This window comes from Calypte anna, chromosome 2 (genome assembly GCF_003957555.1).
Source record: "Calypte anna isolate BGI_N300 chromosome 2, bCalAnn1_v1.p, whole genome shotgun sequence".
In the NCBI taxonomy this organism is placed as follows: Eukaryota; Metazoa; Chordata; class Aves; order Apodiformes; family Trochilidae; genus Calypte; species Calypte anna.
This window is the reverse complement of record NC_044245.1, coordinates 16595184-16617406: the sequence shown is the minus strand read 5'-3', so window position 1 is coordinate 16617406 and position 22223 is coordinate 16595184. Positions and strand designations below refer to the sequence as shown.

Genomic DNA, 22223 nt, shown 5'->3' with positions numbered 1-22223 from the left:
TTTAGACACACAATGCCAAATATTGGAGTAATCTGACTACATCTTAGTTTGCATGTTCTGTGGAAAAGCTCTGCAAAGGTAAAAATAATCTCTGATAGGAATGACTGCAGGTATATATCACAAGATTCCCTTTATTTTCTTTTCATTCTTTAGCTTGCACTACTCATCATGGGAGAATAAAATCTATTCATTTGTGTTTCATTGATGAAAACTAATAATTACTCAGTAAGAATGACTTCAACATTTCTCTCTGAGATGAACTGTGCACAAATATTAACTTCAGCAGAATTGGCATTTGCTTTGGCGGTGCAAATATAAATACAGGAATGTAACGTTTAGAACAGTGAGAAACAGAAATAATATTTTGTTACTTCTTTAATGGACTTTTCTTCTTATAATTTAGAAAATACTTTTTCAGAGATGAAACAAAAATTTGTTCTCACTCATCTAACTTCTGAGGTTTTTCCAGATATTTCTGCAAAAGTCTTAAAGTCACACCCCAGGATAGAAGAGAAAGCAAACATTGATGGAGAAGGAGGAAAACAATGTCATGTTTCCAGGCTAGGAAACAGGTATCACCAGAGCTGCTTTTGTTGTGTTTCTAGCAGTTTTTAATGGATTTTTATCTGTTGTTGAACCGTGTGGATTTGTGACATCTACCAATAGCAGCACAAGCTGTATGGCATACTCTGCACACACTGATACCATGCTGATCACCTCCTATGCCAAAGAATGCAGGAAAAGCTGTCTGAGAAACTCTTCTATGATTCTCTGTTAAGGGAACTATAATATTTCACCAAGATCCTCATGAAAAGTTGCCACTATAAAAAGGGGGAAACAATGCAAGGGAGAGGGGCTGATACGGAATGAGGCTGGTGAGACGAGAAGCACTAGGGCCTGAAGGTTTAAGTTTTCTGGGGAAAGTTTTAAAACCTTTTGCCAGAACAGTCTTAATAACCTAGAGACATCTGCAGTGGCTGAGGGAACTGGGGTTTAGTCTGGAGAAGAGGAGGCTTAGAGGAGACCTTATTGATTTCTTCAACTACTTTAAGGGAGGTTGTAGCAAGGAGGGAAACAGCCTCTTCTCTTTAGTGAACTGTGATAGGAGCAGAGGGAATGGATGTCAGCTGCACCAGCGGAGGTTTAGGCTGGATGTTAGGAAATATTTTTTCACTGAGAGGCTTTTCAGGCATTAGAATGGCCCAGGACAGTGGTGGAGTCACCATCCCTAGAGGTATTTAAAAGACATTTGGAGCTGGTCCTTAAGGACATGGTTTAGTAGTTAGATTATGGCGCTGGTCAAAGGTTGAACTGGATTATCTTGGAGGTCCCTTCCCACCTAAAACATTCTGTGATTCTGTATGTACCTATACTGCCAGCAATGTTTAGATCATTTCCGTGATATCAAGATTCCTACATCAGATGTTGCTGTTTTAAGAGGCAAACAACCTCTGATGGGAAATTCAGCCTAAAATTCACTGGGGAGAGAGAATGTATGGCAGCTAGGAATATAAAAATGTTTAGAAAAGAAGCCTGAGCACAGTTGTTACCTCTGCAACTGCTTTTAAAAACCCAGAAGAATAAAACCACGTTCCTTTAAATAACTTTTAGATTAGCAGCACCACAAACACTAGTTTGAAATCAAACAGGAAATACATAGTTGTTAATATCTTCTTTTTTTACTGTATGACAGTTACTACCACTAGGAAAACAAAACATTAATTTAAAATCTATTGAAATAAAAGTGAATTTCATATCACCAACATGTTCTTAAATCCCTGATGCTGACAAACAGTAAGACAAATGTGTCAAAAACTGAACAGGAGTTTAATTCTTTAACTTCATGGGTTTGGGAGTTACAAAACTTGCTGCATGTAAATTAACCTTCACAAAGTTTGCTGATAACTTGAAACAGAAAATCCTGCAGAAAAATGGCTGCCAAAGGACATCTTGATTCCATGGGACGGTGCCCATAAAACCAGCTGCTCAGCTACACAGAAGTAAAAATGAAGAATCAGCAAAAGGATCTTTAAAAAGAAGCAGTGCTTAAAAAGTAGACACATGTCTAGAGACACCCACATTTAAAAATGCTACCATATATACATAATAATACATTAATAGGTTTAAAAACCCTGACCTCTCTCAACTGAGGAGTGACACATAATTTGGGGATTTCCAAAACTATACATTTCAAATGGGGCTGAACAAAGAACGAGATTGCTCAGCATTTCTGAAAATATCCAGAACTGTGTTTTGCATCCAAAAATAAGAAATAACTCTTATTAAGAATTCTATCCCTGAGATCCATAACAAAAATGTTAACATGGATTATTAATATGTCACCAAGAACTTAATGAAGAGAATTTCAACCAGCTTTCTAATTTTCAAAATTACTATCAACATTATTAAAGCTACTTGAAGGTTAAAAAAATATTACTAATATATGCCTGATGTCAAAGCTAATGCATTATTCTATTTGGTATGTTACAGGATATAGCTTGCCTCCTACCGAAATATGATTAAATTACATTTCAGCCTTTTTTCAATAGGCTTTTTTGCTTTTACTAAAATGTCATCATTCTCAATTCATAACATCTAACCATTTGTAAAACTGAAAAAAATCAAAAGCTATTAATTACATAGAAGCATAGTTAAGATTTTAAAACATCTATAAAGTATGGGAAGTTTCAAACATACCATCTTTGAAATGAATCTTAATACATATTGCCTTTTCCAAAAAAATAACCTCAGATCATCAATTACAACAAAGATTTCTGGATTTCACCTAAACCACAGTTTATTGAACATTTCTCTATCCTGCCCTACCTAAAGTTCAGTCATTATTTATACAGGTGTGTGCACAATTCATCTGAATGCTAGAATTAAACAAATAGAAAGAAATGGCAAGTTCAATTTTTTCTCTAAAATAAAAATTATAGTAACAGGAAATTAACTACTCCATCAATGCTGACCACTTTTAAAATTTATTTTTTGGTTATGAAGGTAATTTGGAAAGCTCCAATATAAATAAATCACTACTGTACTTTTTGTTAAGTAGTTTTTGGTGTTTAGTTTTGGGTTTTTTTTTTACAAGCCTCCTTCTTATATATTTTATTTGCTTCACTTCTGTACTACTATCTATCATTTTTCATGTTCTGTCAGCAGTGCTGCTATCTCATTTGTCTTTATTTTTCCAAAGCATTCCTCTAGTCTGTGACTTTCTTAAAACACTAATAGTTGACAGCTTTCCCCTTCCCAGTAGAGTTCCAACCTGTAATTTCTATTACGTAGTTACTAAAGCAGAACAAGAGGCTATCTAGATGCAATGTTTTTATAACAGGCAAGTGAATAAAAATCAACGTAATATCAGCAACAAGCCCAGTGATGACAGCACCTTTGGAAACATTTGCAGCTTCTTATGATTTCAGCTCAGAGGATTACATTCATATGTTTGCACTATGAGGAGTTCTGCTTGCAGACAGTTTTTTGGTAGGCTTGGTACCAGTGATCTCAGCAGGGGACACTTACATCATCTGCCAAGGCTGCTGCACCATGGAGTATGGGCACTGGGTTCTGTTTTTCATAATAATGCAGTTTTTCGTGAATCTGGAAGACAATAGCACAAAAGACATTCATTTAGCAGCAAAAGATCTGTTACAAAATTACTGCGTTGAGCTAATTGATCTGTTGAGTGCCTGTAACTAAAGAAACATCCTTTACAGTAACCTATGGGCAACAATTATGTAAATGTAATTCATCATCATCCTCTGTTGAAGTGCTAAGAATATGAAATCAGATGGAAAAAATGCTCAGTATGTAGACCAGCCCACAGAAAAATTAAACATTTGTGATTTTTCTCTCCTGGCTTTCTGTGTCCATATTTCTAACATATTGTTTTAAGTATCAATTACATTTTATATTGCTGCTGAAAACACAAAGCATAAAGTGTTTATCCCCAAGATGGATATAAAACCCCCTGTAAATTATGATTTATGAAGTGAAATAATAGCCTGCCACCCACATATTGACAGACAGCTTGGTGGAGCAGCTGTCGTCATTGAAGTAATTCAGAAACAAGGGCAAAGTAGTGCTAATAGGAATTCTAACACACGTGAAAGGAAAAGGCACTGCTTCAGCTAGTTAAGTCATTTAGGAGCATTTATTGCATTTAATAGGCAGTTATAAACATAAAAATACAGTGTGCTTTGGTTCTTTCACAAGAGGAAAGGATGCACCATAATTTAAATATCCAGCCTCTTCCCTCCTCCACAAGTCATGAGTTTCAAAATTTAGAGTTTTCCAGTGTGCAAGTTTAAAAGAGTCAAAATATTTTATAGCTTCCAACAAGTTGGTTTTTTAAAGTTATTTCATAATGGCATAAAATAGTCTATTTAACATTCAACTCTATTTACATTATTTTTCTGAAGGTATTTTAAAATTTTAAAAAAGAAGACAACTGTAATCTGAACTGATGCAAAGACACCACATTCTTAGATTTCTACTTTATTTCTGCTGCTCTGGAGGTGGCATGAACTCCAGATGGTTGGAGGAGTTGCAGAAGGAGCTAAATCGGGGACTTCTGTGCTTGGCAAGGAGGGGAACACAAGGTCTGGTAGAGGCCACCGGGCTCAGGACTTAGCTTGGGAGCCCCTCTCATCCTTGGGGTCCAGGAACCCCAAAGATACCCTATCCCTCCTGAGCACACTGATGGGGGAGGAACAGAATGCCAGGCAGGCAAGGACAGCTGTAAAGAGCAACCAAACCAGTGGGCCATGGAAAATGCTTGTGGTTGACCAGATCTTATATTTTATGCACTGACTGTTTCCTCCAACCTTTCCTCCTCTTCCACATTAGCTTTGCTCTGCTTAATTTTACCCTGGGCAGCACTCACTCCTCTCGCTGTGCACGACTCAGCCTTTTCTTTTGAATTTAAACTGAACTCCCACAAGCTAACCCATAACAAGATAATGTCATGTCAGTGACAACCGAGCTGGTAATTTTTCCTGTCTTCTGCTGTGCTTAATAAGACTTTTTAAGTCCACGTCTGTTTTTACTCATTTACACTATAGGTTCCTTGAAGCTAGAGCCATACCATACTCTGCTAGTGCAATGTAGCATAGCAAGATCTGATGCTTGGTGGATCCCTTCGTAGTTCCTCTAATCCTTATAGAATTATTTCCATAGACCGTTAGTTAAAAACACACAGAAGTTCTGAAATGTCAAGGTGAAGCACGAAAGCAACACAGTTGCTAAGCTGGAAAATTATTCTGAGCAGCAAGTTTTTGTCCCTCACGTAGAAAATAAATACAAAGCATCATTATCTTCAGAACATGGAGAACAAACAAACACAAAACAAAAAAGCACTGAGACATTCTTGCATAACACATCTTTTTAAAATGTTATAAAATTGTCAATTCATGTAACAAAAAAAACCATCTTAGGAGGTACTGTGTAAATTTAACAGGCTATCAGCCCTGCCTACAACTAAGTAAATGGCTGAAATTTTTCTTTTCCTAGCAGTGGTTACTGGAATCCAGTTAAGCATCTAAGAAAACCATTAGGATTTTATTTGATTATGGAAGAACTGTGGACCTGCCTAACCACATCTGGAGCTAATCAATTAGGCAGGAAAATTTAACTATTATTAGACAGAATTATATACTAACTTTTGCAGGTTATTATTATACTGTGCTGGCTCAAACAGTAACTCTAAGGATAAACACGAAGTGTTCTATGTATCAAGACACTGCATCCTCAGCACACTTCTATTTGAGATTAAATACAGGTATTTTAAAATATTATTTTAATAACATATTATTTAATATAGTATTTTGCCTTGTTAGCTGAATCTATATTTTTTAATCAGATCTCTGTATGACAATATAAAGCTCCATCTCTTTGTAGTTTAAAGTATTTAACTAAGAAAATTAAAAAAGCACCAGTCTGTGCACAAAGCTGCAATCAAAAATACACGGATTACCTTTTATATCAATATGAAATTATCAAATGCATCATAAAATTGCTACTTCCTACTGCTCTCCTATGGTTATCACCCATCTCTAACTTCTGGATAGATAACATGTTCATAATATAAGTAGCACATACATATAATAGCTTCCTGAATGCAGTAGAACAGAAGAATGGATGCAATTCAACTGACAAAGGAAAAATCTCAGTGAGGCAAAAATGCATTTTCAGGCAACTGTTTATCTCCATGTGTCCAGACACATGTTCCAAGATTACTTAGTCCACTATTTTCCCACAGATTGAAGAAAGGCTGACTGGCTTGTAGTTCCTCATGTTGCATTTTTGGCCCTTTTTGAAGATGGGTACAGCACTTGCCTTTCCCCACTCACTGAGGACTGGGTCATCTCTGATGCCTTTCAAGGATGACAGAGAACACTTGCAAGTTCTCCTTAATACAAGAAAAATTTATTGATTTAATCAGTATTTAGTGGCCTGTAGTACAGTTGCATAAGCAGAACTTTTCCAAAAGGCTCTACAGAACAATACTACATACCTGCAAACTACATACTACTCTCTTCAGAAAAGGGAGTTTGCATCAGTATTATAGTATAAGATTTATTAGAAATCTTTTAGAATGTTTTCCACCTATGAAGTTTGTAGGAAATGAAGCCGGAACTCCATAATGGACTCTTTTCATAATAGGATAATAAAATAGAACAGAACGTACTATTTCAGTTAGAAGGAATCTACCTGGTGTGGGTATGATTTTACTGGGTGATATATCTCTCAGTATGGATATAAGCTACCTGCAAAATTTAGCTAATTATGCACATGAAAACATGCAACATTATCATTGTTTAATGCAAAGAATACTTGGCACTGAGGATCTAACCACATTATACTATGTACATTTCTGGGATTTTACTCTGGACTAGCCTAGACTTGTATCCTCTGCTGAACACCCATTACCAGCTGATCTCCTTATTTAGTTTGAACAGGAAGGAATCCATCTCATGTACTGGTCTACTGATGCTTCTTATGCAAACAAGAGCAGCAGAAGTTGAGAAGATGGGAAATTGTTTTTTAAAATGCACTCCTGATCTGAACTAGATGCCAGTATAAACACACACTGGAAGTACCAAGACATGTCTAGAAGACAGGCTTTGAGTTTATTGCTATAGAAAGTCCCTAACAGTAGGCAAAACATCTCCCCTAACTGCTTTATTCATTATATTCTACGTAGTGTACCATTATGAACACCTAAAATAAAAGCAATGAAAAAGCCTCACAGCTTCTGCAGCTTCTGTACACACTGGCTTGACCACTTGCATGGGTTCACAATCCAAGACCTCTTACAGGCTACAATGAAATAAATGAAAATAGCCATAAAAACATTACCAAGCTATAATTGCATACCATCACTAAATCAGCATGCATATTTTGCTTGATGTAGAATTTTAATTAAAAGATCATCTTATTCCCTCCTTTCCTCCTCCCAGAACCCTACTGCATTAAATACAAGGAACCAGAATACTTAGGCAATTTTTTTGCTTTATTTTCATCTTTCAGTGAGTGTCTGTAAGCCTATTTACACAGCACAGAAATACGGAAAAAAAAATGCAAAACTATTAATTTGTTCTCAAGCCTTTCTATAGTACTTACAATTGCAGCTTCAGCAGCCTAATGAACTTAAATGTATGAACAACTGCAGTCATGGCATGATGAACATGAGGTGTAGGAAAACTGAGCAGCAAACCAAATGCCAACTCATTTTGCATACCCAATGAAACATCTTGAAAACTGACTTCTCAGAACACATACAAACATTAAAATCACATTTTCTTCAGGCCAATAGACTTGAATTGTAGATAAAGGCGTAGAATATTGCTAAGAATTTAGCATTATGTATTTTAGAAAAGACAAACAAAATAAAAATGCATAAATCATAACTAACTACTGAAAGTTTGCAAAGATAATTTCATTCCCCATAGTAATATTAAATTGCCTCAAATATAAATTAAGTGATTGCACAGTGCAGAAAAGCTTCTGAGAGAATGTTACAAGTATTAAAGCAAACCTCTGAAGGCATAAAAACAGATATTCAGATACCTCAACCCTGGCCCAATTTTCCACAGCAAGAAGTTTCATCACAACAGATGAGCAATTTTCTCTTCAATCTTTTGTTCCAAAGAGCAGAGAAGCATTAAGTTCGTAAGAATTCAAAAGCAGACTAATGGCCTAGAAATAATTCTGCCTGAACAGTTAAGAGTCAGTGTCAAAGTATTAAGTATTCAGAATAGCAATGTTAGGCAACCTTAAAAGAAGAACTAAAAACTTGCACTATAATAAAAGAATTTTAAGCTTCTGTATCACTACAGCATGAAAATACTTCCAAAACCCAGAAAGATTGTCTGACATAAACTGTTGTACCAGGCGTGGTTGTGAGGAAGCTTATTTGCTTCATAGCACCCTATGGTGCTGTGGTGTAGATCTGTGACCAAAACAGTGCTGAGAACAGTTTCAGCTCTTGCTGAGCAGTGCTTGTGCAGTGCCAAGGTGTTCTCTGTTCTCAAACTGCACCTCAAGTGAGGGGGCTGGGGATGGCCAAGAGTCTGGAAGGGGACACAACTTGGAAAGCTGACCCCAACTGACCAAGGGATATTCCATACCATACATATGCTTTTTTCCAAAGCAGCCATTGCCTGGGGACTGGATGGGCTTCTGTTGGCCAGTGGAGAGTGATTGCTTTTCCACCACTTGTTTCCAGCCCCTGCAAACAGCTAGAACAAGGGAATAACGAAGAAGGAATCTAAATTCTTTACATGGAAACTCAGAAATACAGACTCTTTATCTTGAGCCTTATCTCATCTGCTACTAAAGGGTGTTGTGCTTTTTTCAAGGGGGTAAAGATGGAGGATTATAACTGGAGAAGTCAATGCAGTGGAAAAATGAGGAGCTTCTAGAACTTGGTAACTAGTTCATTTAGCACTCCTTTAAGTAAGCAACTCATTCACAGAAATGAGGCCTAAAAGCAAACATGAGGTAATTTTGTTAAATTCTGTTAATTTAAAACACTACATCCACTGAAGGTTGAACTCACTCACGTCAACACTGTGGGTATCATAGGAAAGAAGCCTGTTATCAAGATCCTGAAGTTGCAATAAACAGATGTGATTTCTGCTGAGTTCATTTTTGTGCTACAGCAAAAAAAAGTGCTACCAGAAAAAAAGTGGCCAATGCTTGCTCTCTTTTCCAGGTCATACGCATACTTGAAGTCGATTACACGAAAAAAGCCAACATATAAACATGCATATTGAGAACAAAGTGCTATGAGATTATCAAAACCTTTGTAGTTGTGTTAAAAGAATTCAAAGCAGGCTCCAAGCATAGCATTTAGCATGGTTTGGATTGAAAGACAACTTTAAAGTTCATCTAGTCCAACCCCTATGCCCTAAGTAGGTATAACTTACACTAGATCAGGTTGTACATCTTACCCTGAGCTGGAACACTTCCAGGAAGGGGGAATCCACAACTTCTCCAGGCAACCTGTTCCAGTGTCTCTCCACCTCAGAGGAAAACACTTCTTAGGTCCAACCTAATCTGAATCTACAAAATTTTTCAGGCTCAATCTAAATCTACACTAGCATCTGTTCAGCCCTTAGAGATAAGGTTGCTAAGAGTCCAGGATTGTGCTGGATGACACTTGAGAAGTGTCTTTACCCAACATTCATGACCTATATTCCACACAGAACTCTTCCAGAAATTTCTAATTGCCTTGCCAATTTCAGAAATAATTTTTCAGAACTGTGTGCACAATTACAGTCATTTTCTAAGTTACAAAACGCAGTAATAGTGTTATAATAGAACATATTTAAGGGTATTTTTCTTGTCAGGTTACACTTTGCAAAAATTATACAATGGTGTGTTATGTACAGACTTACAAATTATTGGAGCAGCATTATTTTAAACCGGGTGCTATCAATGCAAATCAGCAGTGTTGCTTGGAGAGGCTGCAGCTTTAACTTACACTTTAAACAAGCACTTGCTGGTGCAACTTGGATTCAGCCAGAACTTGGTTATGGAGTGCTTGCATGTGTGACAGTGTTATGGCCAGTTAACAGTGATGGCAAATATGTAATTATTATGAATTAAACTGTTAAAGCCAATAAAAAAGCACAGCACACTAGAAATGAAAGAAAGTAACCTTGTAGGGAAAAAAGCAGCATTTCTAAACTGCCAAATAAAATGATGTATTGATATTGTTAAGGACAAGAAAACTTTGCTAAAAATTCAGGTCTGTAATGAGAAAACCAATAGAGACACAAAGTAAGCAAATGATCAGCCTGGTGATCCTACTCTTGCTTCTCTGTGCCATATACACTATCATCTCTGTGTATCTAAATTGCACCTTCCCATCACATTTTTTAATTGGAAAAAAAGTACTTAATTATCTATTCAGTACCTAGTTATTGACACTTCTAACAAACATCTTCATGAACAGTGAAATGGAACAGTGGAATATACCTGCAAATCTATGTCTTATACTATTCCTAATTTCATCGTTTCATGTCTTCATGCTAGCATCACCCAAGCTGAATGAAGGCATTTGCTAATTTTTTGTTATGTTCATAAACCAAGAGACAAGAACAGATGAGAAAGAACGAGTATGAAAGCAGTTAAATGTGGGATTAGCAGCACAGAAGTTCAGCATTAACATTTAGTCCAGACATAGTAAATTTAAAGCAAAAGTTATACTGCATGAACTAACATGGTGAGCAACCAATTTCCTGCTTCACCACCACTTTCCTAAATGACACTCCATCCATTCTCTATTTGTAAAATGGAAAAGTAGCTAGCTTAATGTGGTTAAAACCAAAACCAGGTAAGTACCTTGAAAATCATGTGCCACATATTTAAATTCATTTGGGTGCTGTGGAACTTGTTGGGGTAGTTGATGAAGACCAGACACTTTCACCAGAAGGAAAGGACCAGATGTATCCTGAAGCTTTTGTTTAATGTGGAAATTTGACAAACAGAACCTCTCTATATGCACACACAGAAACTGAACAGAACAATCTGAGAAAATGACAGGGGCCATATACACAATGGCAACACCTCATCCAACCCTTTCTGCCCATACCCAAGTAACAAGAAGTAAGTTTGACAGATTTCTAATGATAGAAAATGCTCCAGGTGAGGGCTGTTCATGAAACTGTGTTCTGCCAACAGAGCTTTGTCAGCTCCTTAGGGCATGAGGAAAGGCAAGCACTGAGCACAGAATGGACCAAACAGCTCAACACAGCAGGAGCAAAGGATGGCTGCAACATGCAGGATTAGAGCATTGCTCAACAAATCAACAGTTCAGTCTAATAGCTGCAAGGGACTGAGTGCCTTCTAGCCTGGCTCTCAGCCCTTTTTGAGATTCTACAGACATAGAAACAGCAGCCTTGCATAGAACTGGCATGCAGCTGTAAATACATTTCCTGACTTCCCATCTGATCCAGGAGAAAAAAAAAAATCATTCATTTTATCTTCATGATTGTCTCTTCAATATGAAAACAGGTCCCTCTCCAGTACTTTTAAAGCTAAACACAACCTCTTTCAGAATAACCCCACGGATCATGTTTTACAGTCCTCTCATCATTCTAACTATTATTTTCTGGAATTTCTGCTTAATTAGTGGCCTTACCTGTAATCTGCAGAAGATCAACATATTTTTACCTTAACTACTGATAGCATGTCATCTCATTTTCATAGAACTGATAATTATTCAATTAGGTTCCTAAAAGTATTAGAAGGGTAAAGATTAAAATAGTAGATATAGAAAATGCTCATTTCCTTATTCATTGTCATTTACAGAGTACTCCAATATCTTTATTTATTTAAACCCCTTATAGCTTACCTTGTGAGATGCAGACCTTTTTCTTAATTTTTAGAAGCTTTTTTTTTAAAAATTATATTTTAATAACTCTTAAGTTTATTTTATTTAGCCTATATCACAAAAATAGAAAGGACTCAAGAATAAGAGAATTCTGGTCTGAGTGAATACGAAAGCATATGGTAATAAGTCTGAAGCATTAGCAATTTTATTCTTGCAATGTTAAGCAAAACAGCTTAAATACTGGCTACAAATCCACTTTTCCTTGCAGTGTTTCATAAAATGTTTATTTTTCTGTAAGAAACACTTTTCACTTTGAAATCATTGTTCCTCACAAAATAAAATAAAGCTGCTATTATATGAGAATTCACAAGACTTCATTCAAATGCAGTGGGGTTTTTTCAGTAATAAGAAAAGGTTTTGATGACTTTGCTTATGGGAAGAGGGTCCCTAGGTAGATAGAGGAAGTTGAGACCAAAGCCAAACATGTTGCATTTACTCCAAAATAAATTTCATTGCCCCTTTAGAGCCAAACAGCCTACATGGCTACTGTATACAGTATTCTCAACATTGTTTTTCTGTACTTTTAACCCCATTTCCAAAGAAAGGAACATCAGAACAATTCCAAATTTGAATGAAACCACTCTCTTGTTTGAGCTAAGGACATGAGGTCCTCAAGCAAAAGAATACTTAATATCAGCAAACATTTTCTCCTTTCAAACAAGCAGTCTTCAGACTGGAGTCCATGGGTTGCTGAAATACCCCTACCCTTGATAAATGCATCTGAGCAGTAAACTCAACAAGTACCAGTTTAAACAGTGCCAATCTGAATTTGCTAAAATAAAAGTACAGCAATTCTCTTCTCCAAAAGCACACATCTATTAAAAAAATATCTTAAATTTGGAAAAAGTGTGAGGAAAATGTCAAACAAGCAGTACTGAACTCAGGTCTCTAGGTCAAAAACTGCTCTTTCTAATTTATGGTTCTTCATCCATCTATCTACACACTCTCACTCAATGGCAATCTTTGCTAACCCAATCACAGCATTTAATTAATAAACCCAGTATTTAATTAAATTTAATAAACACACTTCTTGAATGAAGCATTCATGTTTAAATGAAATACAGAATTTGAGAGAGGCTCACATAAGTGTCTGTATTTCTCCCTCTTCCTTTCATTACGACGATAAGAAACCATCATTCACAGCAGAATAGACCAAATTTTTCATAAAAGATCCTGATCCAACTGTCAAGAAATACTTCTGTGCAGTCCTGCAGACAGCCAATTGACTGTCAAGGTCATGTATAAAGTCTGCAATGTAAAATGGTTACATTACTCAGGATTATGAGAGCATTTTTTATCCAAAAATTTCAGAGCACACTACCAAAGGCACTAAGTATCCATTTCCTCATCACTAAAAGGAAGACAAGGACTTCCTTGTACAAAAGAGGACTTCATTTGCAAACCCATACTTCTAATCAGAAAAAACCAAAACTATTGTAAACCAATTTTTTTTATTCCAACTATTGATAAATTCTTATAACCAACTGCAATATTTACAGCTGTAATTTTATTATACACAATGTGTCTTTCTAAGTTTACTTGTGAACTGTACTTTTATTTAAAGAATATTAATACAAATAAGAAAGGAATTGCAACTCCCACTGAAGCCCTTCAGTTTTGAGATAGCATACTCAGTGAAGCTGCACTCCCATAATTAAATACAGATGGAAATAAACCTTAATGCAAACATCAAACAGCTGATTTTCTACAAACTTTCTTGGGGAAAATCTTATTTAAGACACTGATGAACTTGGATTGATCAGAAAAAAAAAAATATATACAGTATTTCAATCCCACATTCCAACAATAACCTTTTTTTTTTTTCCTTCTTTAAGGAATTTTTCCATTTTTTTTCCCACTTAAATAATATGCTGAAATTTCCTTTGTAGTTACCACCTGATTCTGTGTGTAAGTAATGCAAGAAAGACTTGGAAAATGTATGTCTAACCACTTTAAATTTTTATTCTGTGTAACACAAAGAACTGATGTAAAACATCACAAATTAAGAACTTCTTCCAGTCTTGGCATCAGTCAGATTTTAAAAAATGTAAAAGTTCCATTAGTTTTATGACAAAACATTTTAAAGCAGCACACAGCAGAAGTGTTTCTCTATTTAGGGTTTGATATTTCAAATTTAAAAATCTTTATGAAGCTAAGAGGTTTTTTCCCTAGAAAAGTCTACTTTCTGCACCACAGATAAACATAATTGTTCTTGCCCTTGAATATCACATTTGAATATTTAAAAAAAAAAAAAATGTCAAAGTGAGATAAAAATAATTATACTACTAAATGTGAAGTGTAAAAGGAAAAAAACCAGACGGGATGCAACTTGAATGTAAAAAACAAAGATCATGTCAACAGCTGACTTTGTTTCAGAAGCTATCATTATCTGAAGTCCTTCTAAGAACAAAATATACCAGAAACAACTATCATCTTATTGCTGAGACACTTCCAGGAAAAGTACGATCCTGACCATTTCATAACTTGCAATAAATTTGATTATCTAATTCAGCAATTAAAAAAAAACCTAACAACCCAATATTCTACTATTTCCCACTGCTTTATGTTGGTATGTTGATTAGCAAAGAAAGAGCCATACAGTGAATGAAAACATAAACTCACAGTACTGTCTGTGCCAACACTAATACTCATTCACACTAAATTATTCTCAGTCTGAGTTAGAGGACTGAAGAGGTAGCCTGCTAATAATGTGGAGACAGCATTTTAAAAAAAATTAAATTAAAAGAATAGTTTTAAACGAACAATTGTACAGTCCTGCTTTGTCAAATAAAAAAAGCTAAAGGTTTCAAGTGAGACAGAACTGAAAGACGAGAGTTGTCTGCTAAGTGTGGAAAGAAGCACTGCACAGTAAGTGCAGGTAGTCTCAAATTCACTGCTAACAGAATTCCCTGAAGGCTGAGTTCAAGATTTCATGTAGCTGCTAGAAACAAAACACATATGTGCCTACATTTAATAATTCTCTTAAAAAATGCCTTGTCCGTCCTTATAGAAAACACAAAAACTTATATAAACATTAAAAGACTCTCATTTGCCTACAAGTATGTTTTACTAGCTAACAATTTGCTTTGTAATTTTCATTTCTCCTGATATTACTGCTTTTTAACACTCATCACAAATTTGAACCAAGGTCTTTAATTTTACATCATTCTAAAGGACCTGATTTCCAGACAATTTTCCAAACGTGATTTCCACTGTTCTGTTAAAAACATAGAACCAAAAGAAAGAACTTCCTTAACCTGCTCCCTGAATAAACAGATTTCCAGTATGAATGAAAACTAAACTCTTCTTGTTGTCTGGCAATTTTTTTCCGACAACCCCCATTCTCTGCATATGTATGATTTTACAGAAATTATGATTAAACATTAATTAAATAAAATTGATTTTAAAAACTGGTGTTTACTGGATACAGGCTGAGAAACGTTGGCATAGACCTGTGCATTTTCACTTTCACTATTCAGGCAGAGCACACTAAATTTAAATCTCTAAGAATTTGGTTTATTCCTGCTTAATACATCCTCACGCCATCCTTACAGTCTCTATTAAGTGAAAGTTAAGCCAAGGTCCAATTCAGTTTGGGTTCCCCAAGTTCATAGTAATAGTGAAGAGATTGTTTCTGTACAGCTCAATGATGCAGCATTTACCCATCCAAAAAACAAACTTTATTCACAGACAGGGACATGTATCCTTTGAGCTAAAATTAAATATATATAAATATATACAAACACACATACGTTTATCAATTAGCACCATCTAGTGGGGTTGGTATGTGATATGAGAAATATATAGCTCCCTCCTTGTTCAGGATTTTCTACATCCTGTATAGCATGTTATGATACAGCACAACTCAAGTTAAAAAAAAAAAAAGCATCCCAACCCCCAAACTCTCTTTTTAATTAATAATATTATGTTATTCCAATATAAAATAACATTTTAAGGAAAATATCTATACTTAAAGTGGCACGTATGTACATATGAAAATTGACAGGTTAAAAAAAATACTTTTAGACTTTCATACACATGAAAAACTCAATTATCATTTAATGAATAATTTCTGTGAACTGCTCTGTTTCCCCACCACACACCTCAAGAAAAAAAACTGCTTATCTTTAAAAAAGGTACCTTGAAGCATGGAATTGATGACTAAAATCCTTTTATTTAAGGAATGCAATGACTTCCATCATCAAAGCAGAATTCTGCTGTAAATACAACTTTTGATTAAACAGGGTCAAAGTACTGCAAACACTGGAACACAATGAAAAATGCTAAAAAAAAAACCCAGATGAAATACTTTTGAAATCTACAAAGCAATTAATTTAAAAGAGGTCACGTACACAAAAAAAAAGGGGTGTGAAATCTTAAAAAAATATGGCAAAATTTAAAATTACTTTATGGTGGTTAGTGAAAGGTGATCATCTGCTCTTCTCTACTTGGCACTAGATGAAAGTCAAATTTTATTTTGTTTCTGAAGATAATAGTAAACTAGGTGAAAATACAGTAAACTCAGTAAATATAAAAATGTGGAAAAAAATGTGAAAATATTGGAGAAAATTAAGGCAAATAAATGAATAATGGAAGAAGGGACAAGTATCCTGAGAAGAGTATAGGGACATTGCCTGGTTGTGTAGGGATAAGGTCAGGAGGGCCAAGGTGCAGCAACTGAACTTGGCAAGAGATGTTAAGAAAAACAAGAACGGCTTCTACAGGTAATTACATCAGAAAAAAAGCAAGTTAAATGAAGTGTATCACCCCTGATGAGCCACAGTGGTGAACTGGTAACAGCAAAGAGAAGGCTGAGATTTTCAGCAACTACTTTGCCTCAGTCTTCACTGGCAACCCCTCTCTTCATGTCTCTCATGTTGATGGCCCACAAGACTCATGAGGTGCAACAAGACCAAGTGCAGAGTGTCATGCACCTGGGTCAGAACAACCTGCACTATCCATACAGGCTTGGGGATTAGGTTTAAGAAAGCAGCTCTGCAGAAAAGGACTTGGGGGTGCTGGTGGATGAACAGCTTGGCATAAGCTGATGGTGTCCACTTGCAGCCCAGAAAGCCAACCACATCCTGGGCTGCATCCAAAGAAATGTGGCCAGCAGATCAAGAGGTCATTTTGCTGCTTGACTGCTCTGGTAAGACCTCACCTGGAGTATTGCATCCAGCTCTGGAGCCTTCAATAAATACAGGACATGGATCTGATGGAGCAGGTCCAGAGTAGGGCTATGAAAATGATCAGGGGGCTGGAACACTGGGCTCTCCTGTGAGGAGAGGCTGGAATTGTTCAGCCTGGAGAAAAGAAGGCTCTGGGGAGACCTAATAGTGACCTTCCAGTATCTGAAGGGGACCTGCAGGAAGGCTGGAGAGGGACTGTTTGCAAGGATTTGTAGTCATAGTACAAGGGGCAATGGTTTTAAATTAGAAAAGAGTAGATTCAGATTGGATGTTAGAAAAAAAATCTTTACCATGAGGGCAGTGGAGAAATGGAACAGGTTGCACAAGGGGTAGTTGAGGCCTCATCCCTGGAGATACTCAAGGTGAGGCTTGATGAGGCTCTGAACAACCTGATCTCATTGAAGATGTCTCTGCTTACTGCAACCCAACTGAGGTCAACCCAAATTATTCTATGATTCTGTGATAAAAACCAACAGCAAAAGGCTTGTAATGGGTACTTCAGAAGTCACAGAATGTAAGAACAGATGATGCTGAGGCCTGCACAGTGAAACGAGGTGCCAAGCTACACTTTAAACTAAATGGAAATGGAAATCAAAACAAAGATATTCTAATAAATTAATTAATACCATGAAACAAGATTTATAGTAAAGAGCATCTCAATTGTATTCAAAAGGTTAGAAATATGTTAGGAGTAAAATGTCCCAGTACAACCAGATAATTACAATCAATAATTGACACAACCAATTCTCAACCTTCCCTGCAGTGGACAGTGCAGTACCAGTGCTGAAGTGGAATGTGCATTCTAGGATAAACAGGAGTACAAGAAATTTTTACAAAATATTGGAAAAGATTGAAGTATTTTAGAATAGAATTTCGTGACTGAATGTTAATGAGAGTGATAAAAGAAATAATGAGAGAAGAACAAACGCACATAACACAAAGAGAATTCCAGGTCTCTCACACATGAAAAGCTCATTTAACAGTAAAAAAAATCAATGGAAAACAATGCAGTTCTATGAAGTTAAAAGACATACATACTTAGAGAAAAGAAACAGGACAGAAGATGTGATCAAGCCATGGGTCTTATTCAGCACACTTTGCTTCCCCTCTTGCGTAAGACAATAATAAAAATTGGTCAGGTTATTACTTAGAGTCAGTTCAAAACTGGTAGAAATTGGATGTATTAAGATAAAAGAGCATAGAAAGAACATAGACACACGACTACAAATACTATGTTACTTGGCATGTGCTATGGTATGATTTGTAGTTAGCTTTTAAAGACACTACAAACTTCAACATGACCAGCTTAGTAGTTCAGATGCTGATTAACATGATTATAATAATGGGTTACTTTTCTTCCTAGAATGTTTGAAACTTGGAAATACAAAATTGGGCCGATTTAAGGTTTGATCCTGATTAAAGCCCTGTATATCTCTAGTGTTATTACTGGATTATTTAATCACTAAGTCTCAACAAAAACTGCTCTTTTTCCATGAAACCCAATCTGCAAAGTACATTAACATTCGAGAGACTTTATGAAGATGATATCCATACTAAATGTAAAGCAGTACTGAAGCTATCCTGTACATAGCTAGCACTTAGAGCTGATAGGTTTGGGATTTTTTTAACTCTTAAGTGTCTAAATAATTGAGGCAGTCTTATTTGTGAATGAATGACATCACTGGCATTTACCTTGAGTAGGCTGTGACTTCTAGAAAAAGTCAACAAGAACAATTAAAAAGATATAGGGAGACAATACTGATTTACTTTCCAATAGACAAAATAAGACTGTTTATCCTACAGCTTCCCCACCACTTGGTGAATATGTTCTTCAGGAAGGTTCATTCTGTACCTGAGTCAGTGGAACACAAAAGAGTCAGTGGCTCCAAACTACAAAATCTCCTCTTCTTGGGAGCAATTATTTCATATTTGGAGGTCTATGAAACAGGGTGAAAAAGAAAGGCAGCACAAGGGAAATCGGAGGGAAAAAGACCTGAAATTGATGAGAAGAGCACAAAGTGCCACCTGGCATAGCATTTTCTGAAACAAACAGTTCTGAAGCAAAAATGTTTTTTTGCTAAGCCAGCAGATGCATCAGGTGTACTGATGCATCATCCCTGAAGGTATTTCAAAGATGTGTAAATGTGATGCTTAGAGACAAGGTTTAGTGGTGGGCTCGGAAGTGTTAGGTTAATGGCTGAACTTGATCTTAAAGGTCTTTTCCAACCAAAATTATTCTATCTATGATCTAGTACAGTGAGTGAAAGTACAGGAAATAAAAATAAAATAAGAAACAGAATTCAGAAGTCAAAATTGGATTATTCCTTTGCTCCAATAATGTTGGTGGGTGTGTGTTTGTCCATGTCAGATCCAAGTCCAAAAACTGATGAGAGCAGGGTGTGTTTGTATTTCCCTAATGAATTTAATTATGTGTGTATTTTGCTAGAAGACTTTAAGTTAGACTAGCCAGTAAGTAAGAGGACACCCAGCCTTGGAAAGACTGGTCTTAACCAGTGGCTAGAGATGGCTTAGAGCCTGTGCTGGTATCCGAGGAATCTGTAAACACAGTTCTGCTTATGCACCTGGGCAGCAATGGCATATGTGTTCTCACTTGTGCACTTCAGCTCTCATCACTTGGAGAGGAGAAATGGGCCTGTTTTGTTTGTTTTTATGAGCTCCGTTTGTGTTTACATATGTAAAGGAACTGCTCTGCCTGCAGTAGCCTTTCTGGCCACTTGGGCTATGGGCACAGGCACTCAGCCTCACTGCTGGTTGGATGTGCATCCGCAGCAGCTGCATCCATCTCCCTGTATAATGGACTGGGCTTCTGCAGCTGAGACAGAGAAGTCCTCAGGTCCTGGGGCCAGCTACACCTGGACACTCTCATAACACCTCCAAACTCCAGTACTGATGGAATATAAAAGAGTAAATATTTCACCTAATTTGCATGTGATGAAATTGCCTTACTTTATAAATACGTGCAAACTAGATGAGAGTAATGTTTTCCCTAGGAATTTATATGGCTACATCAACATGGAATACAATTACTTCATTTTTATACACTTAGCATCTTCATTTCCCTAAGAGACACAAAATTAATCCAATCCTTACATAGTAAATGAGAAACAGAAGCTTGCACACATACATGGAAGGGACAAACTAAGGAGAAAAACTGGATTGCAGTAAGAAAAATGGGGTGAGGAAGAAAACAACTGTAAGGAAGATAGCTGCAAAATGGCAAAGTACATGGTCACAATGTATGCATGTGCAACTCTAAATGGCCCACAGGGACACCAGTTACCAGGGCTCCCACTTCATTCAGCAGTAGGCTCACATTTTCCCTATTCTTCCTTTTACCACTGATGTATCTGAAGAAGCCATCCTTGTGTATGTATGTCTCTATTTCATACAGAGGAGGAAAGACAATGAGAATAAAATTCAAGTTACTGAACACCACATATTATTTCACAAGAATTAGCTGGAGAATGGATACAACCAAAAAAGGAGGAAGGTTAACATGAGCAGCAACAAAACCTACCAGTAGGAAACAGAGGAAGAAAATAATATTTTTATTAAAACTCATTTTATCAGTTTCCATGCTTCAGAAAGATTTTATAACCATCCATCCCATCCTTCTTAACTCTTACAATGTTTTTGCATAGCAGAGGCTTTTTGGGTAGTTATGACTCTGTTCTCAAAAATCGCCCAAGACAGTAACAAAAAAAATTGTTTTAAACACTCCCTCACATGTTCTGCCACAGAACTTTTGACCCAAGGGAAAATAACACTGTAGAAAAACAGTTTAAAATTACATTATCCTTGGATGTCTTGGATTTATCAGACTACTATAACTGAGCAGCTTATGAGACCTTTGCTTGGCCTCAGCGTGACAGACAAAAAATGTATCACTTCAGTTAAATAAATTCTGTACAAGCTTCGTAAGACAAGAAAAATCTGGGTATGAGCATAGATTTGGGTTCTAAAACTTCTCTTTGAACTGCTGCACCAATTCTGTCACTAGGCTGGTACATTGCCCCCTCGGTAACAATGAAATTGCAAACTATTTGTTTTAGAAGGATTGATTTACTTATTTTATGTCCAGTACATTTTGGCTGGATTTCTGCTACTCTTTGGAGGTTTCCCAGCAGAAACTTTAAATCAATTACCACTGATCCAAAAAAATGCCTCTGTCTGGATTGTAACCTAAGCCAAAGTTTTTTCACATTCCAAAGCACTGATTTATTCACAAGTTTCAAGTACTACTCATAGACCAACACTTCACACCTCTGATTTAATAAGCTTATCTGCTTTATTTTTAATTTCAAAACCTTGTTGGTACACCATACCCATAAGGACCTCTGATATCAACTGAACTTCAACAGCTTTTATGAGACTAAATTGTCACAAGACAATTTAATTGATATTTTAGAAACCGATTTTTGAATTGTTTTCTTGTTATTTTTAACAAAGTGGGCTGAAAGGAGGAGTTATGTCAAGAAGTGGACATATAAAATGTCCTTATAAAAATCTAGATGAAAAGTTTCAAATGTCTATTACTAAACACATTAGCAACTCTGGTGTAGAAACCAAGATGCTGGAAAGACCAAACTTCTGACAAAGAAGCCAACACTAGATATTCAGTTAAACTTCTGGATAAAAAGTACAAAATAAAATGAAAGAAAAAAAAATTTAGCATAGGAGAAGCCATTCAATAGACTTCAGGAAAAATTACTGTTTATGTGCACTTGCTGTCTATTTCCTAGTAAACTAGCTACTAGCTACACTTACAAACACTTTTAGTGCATTTTCTTATGAAGAGGGTTACACTATCCAAAGCTATGCCTGACCACTTTTTCAATAAATTGGAAGCACTTTTTTTCAATTTATTAAAGGCAAAAAAATAAGTATAGATATGTATATGTGAACACATATGACAAAACAACTCTGCCTTTACTCAAAGAAGAAACAGTAAAGCTTTTACATGTGGAAAAAGTTGGGAAGTTTAGCTATAATTTTTAACAGGAGTTCATTTTTATTTTGCTTAGTTTTACCCAGTTATTACCTGATGTATTGCATTTTTTTACAGCAAGAGCATAAACCAGTCAAAGGTTTCAACAGACACACAT

The 22223-nt window shown here is 36.1% G+C and overlaps 1 protein-coding gene across 1 annotated transcript in view; it reads right to left on the bottom strand.

Moving 5' to 3' along the window:
- MPP7 (membrane palmitoylated protein 7) overlaps window positions 1–22223 on the bottom strand; it is a 141711-nt gene that overhangs the window by 61156 nt on the left and 58332 nt on the right. The window contains exon 4 of the mRNA XM_030445582.1: window positions 3529–3606. Within this exon, the coding sequence (XP_030301442.1) occupies window positions 3529–3606 (78 nt within the window). The remainder of the gene's footprint in view (window positions 1–3528; window positions 3607–22223) is intronic.